Source organism: Anneissia japonica, unplaced genomic scaffold (assembly GCF_011630105.1).
Source record: "Anneissia japonica isolate Jap-2015-1 unplaced genomic scaffold, ASM1163010v1 scaffold652_len952628_cov199, whole genome shotgun sequence".
Classification (NCBI taxonomy): Eukaryota; Metazoa; Echinodermata; class Crinoidea; order Comatulida; family Comatulidae; genus Anneissia; species Anneissia japonica.
Window position 1 is genome coordinate 836135 of NW_022757608.1, and position 2518 is coordinate 838652.

The following is a 2518-nucleotide window of genomic DNA, read 5'->3' on the forward strand; positions in this document are numbered from 1 at the left end:
TCCCCGCCATCAAATTTTCAGCAGGCATAGTTTACCAAAAAATTGAACATGGCGAAATGGAGAGCACCTTCTTTTCTCGATGCGCACTACATACAGCCAATCACTATGGCTGCGCAATCGTTTCCATTTTGAAGCTGATACACTTATTTCATATAATATCAAACATTAATATTTTCCATCAAAAAAAGTTTCGAATTTAATGGAACATTTACACGACTTTTAAAAGTATAGTATATTTCAACTTCAATTTCCATAAATTGGCCAACATTCGCTAATTATAATTTCAACAGATATTAATTAATAAATGATTGAGGATTATAATAAACTAAGTCATTTTAGGGTTAACGAGGGTTAATTATTCGAAAAATCAATCCAAAATCTGAGTATTTTTCAGTTTACGCTGACTAAGCTTTATAGTCGAACTAATCAATCTTTAGACAAAATTCGAATGAACACAGAAGTGATTTTAACATAAATATTTTACGGAATCCATTCCTGAAATATACAAATAATAACATACCAAAAGTCCGAAAAAATCTAATTAGGGGAACATTGTTCATTTATAGATATTTAATGGGTTAAAATCAAACGCTTTATTGCACAACTGCTCTGCTGGAAGCGTATAAATTCATGTCGTTGCCAAGTTGTTGCTAATGAAAAAACGTGAATTATAGGGTAATACGCCCGCGCGCGATCCAAAAGCGGGGAACACATGGGTTTGTCGCGTCAAAGGGATCTATGCGCACTAACAGTCAATCTCTATGGCTGTGAGAACATAGCAATTAGTTGTCGCGTCAAAGAGATCTGTTGCCGAGTGATCTCCTTCTCAAATACCACCTCCATGTGGGAACCAAGCTGGCGTTGCCGTCACGCTCCATAGTTCGTAGTAGAGACTGGTCGCGTAGTCAAAACGAAAAATGCCTAATATCAGAGAGTATGTATAGCGCTACTGGCGTTCCATACATTTTGAGTGCGGTGGTGCGGCTGCTTCCCAATTTAGTAACTCAAAAGCCCAGGAAAAAGAGGACTAGCCTAGGCCTAATTAAGTAAGAACTTTCCTTTGGTTTGACAAAATCGGTTTCAACTATGACTACAAAGGTTGAGAAGGTATGTAGGGCCTAGTGTTTATAATAGACCTAAATCAGATTTATTCCCATCCAAACCAAATAGGATACTAGATAGGCCTAGGCCTATGTATGTATATATTACTATATTAGGCCTAGGCCTAGGCCTCTCTAGACTAGGCCTAGGGCCTAGCTAGGCCCTACCTAGGCCTCAAGCTCAAGGACCTAGGGTTTATAGATCTTTTGATAGTGCCAAGGACTCTATTGGCAGTTTTAACAGCAACAACACATTGATTAACTTTAAGTGAGTTGTCTATGACTAGGCCCTACATCCAGATTTTTCTGGTTGGCAACCTCTTCCAAGACAGAACCATCCAGTTCGTAAGAATACTTTAAATTATTATAACCGAAATGCATGACTTTACATTTGCTAACATTGAAAGACATTAACCATTCATGATACCAATTAGACAACTTATTAATGTCACTCTGCATAATTTCAGAATCATCCTTTAACTCCACTTGTCTAAATTATTTAATATCATAAAAGCAAATTTTAGTAAAGATGAGGCAATAGGAATATCAGTATCATCAATAAAAATTAGAAAAAGAATAGGACCAAGCACTGAACCTTGTGGGACACCATTAACAACAGAGGACCACTCCGATTTTCTGCCATTAACAACCACCCTTTGTGATCGATCATAAAGCCAATTCTTAATCCATAAACCTAAATGGGCCTCTATACTATGTGCTAAGATTTTATTAATTAAACAAACATGAGGTACTTTGTCGAATGCTTTTTGGAAGTCAAAATAAACTACATTGACGGGAAAACCCTGATCAAAACCCTGTGACACTGTCAGTCACCTCCAAAAACATAAGCAAGTAAGTTAAGCAAGACCTCCCCTTCATAAACCCGTGTTAAGTAAGTCTAAGGTCATGTTTATATTACACACTTGCCAGAAACACGGATCTGCCGTTACGTAACGTATTTCATTGCCCGCGGCCGGTCCGCGATTTTTTTTTTTCCGTACGAAACATTTACATGAAACTCCACTCGGGCCGTCTCGACTGAATCGACCCGAAAATCTCATATTGCAGAATTCAGGTCAAAAGGTCATCAACAACTTCTGATCTGAGAGAACGTCGCTGTCTAATTTTTAAAAATACATTGATGCTACCATGCTAATACTAATGGGTCGTTTAAATGACATAATATTTGATGGAGCTGCATGAGTAAAAAAGTGTTATTTTAACTTGAGTTACATACTGTGGCAATTTTTATTTTTTAGTTAGGTCTGGGTTTTGCATAATTACCTAGGCCTAACTACAAACAATATACGCTTTCTGGTCAAGATCCATCTGAGGAAAGCGCAGAGAGTAAGGAAAAGCGCGTTTCTTGGGGCGTTTGATCAATTGAAACAGGGTGACAGTTATTTTCAAATTAAGAG

At 37.5% G+C, this 2518-nt stretch overlaps 1 protein-coding gene across 1 annotated transcript in view; it reads left to right on the forward strand.

The window, feature by feature from the left end:
• Nucleotides 1-920: 920 nt before the first annotated feature.
• The window catches only part of LOC117124809 (X-ray repair cross-complementing protein 5-like), a gene marked incomplete in the record, with an annotated part of 61829 nt that continues 60231 nt past the window's right edge, over nucleotides 921-2518 (forward strand). Inside the window, 1 exon segment of the mRNA XM_033271137.1 lies at nucleotides 921-1107. Within this exon segment, the coding sequence (XP_033127028.1) occupies nucleotides 1087-1107 (21 nt within the window).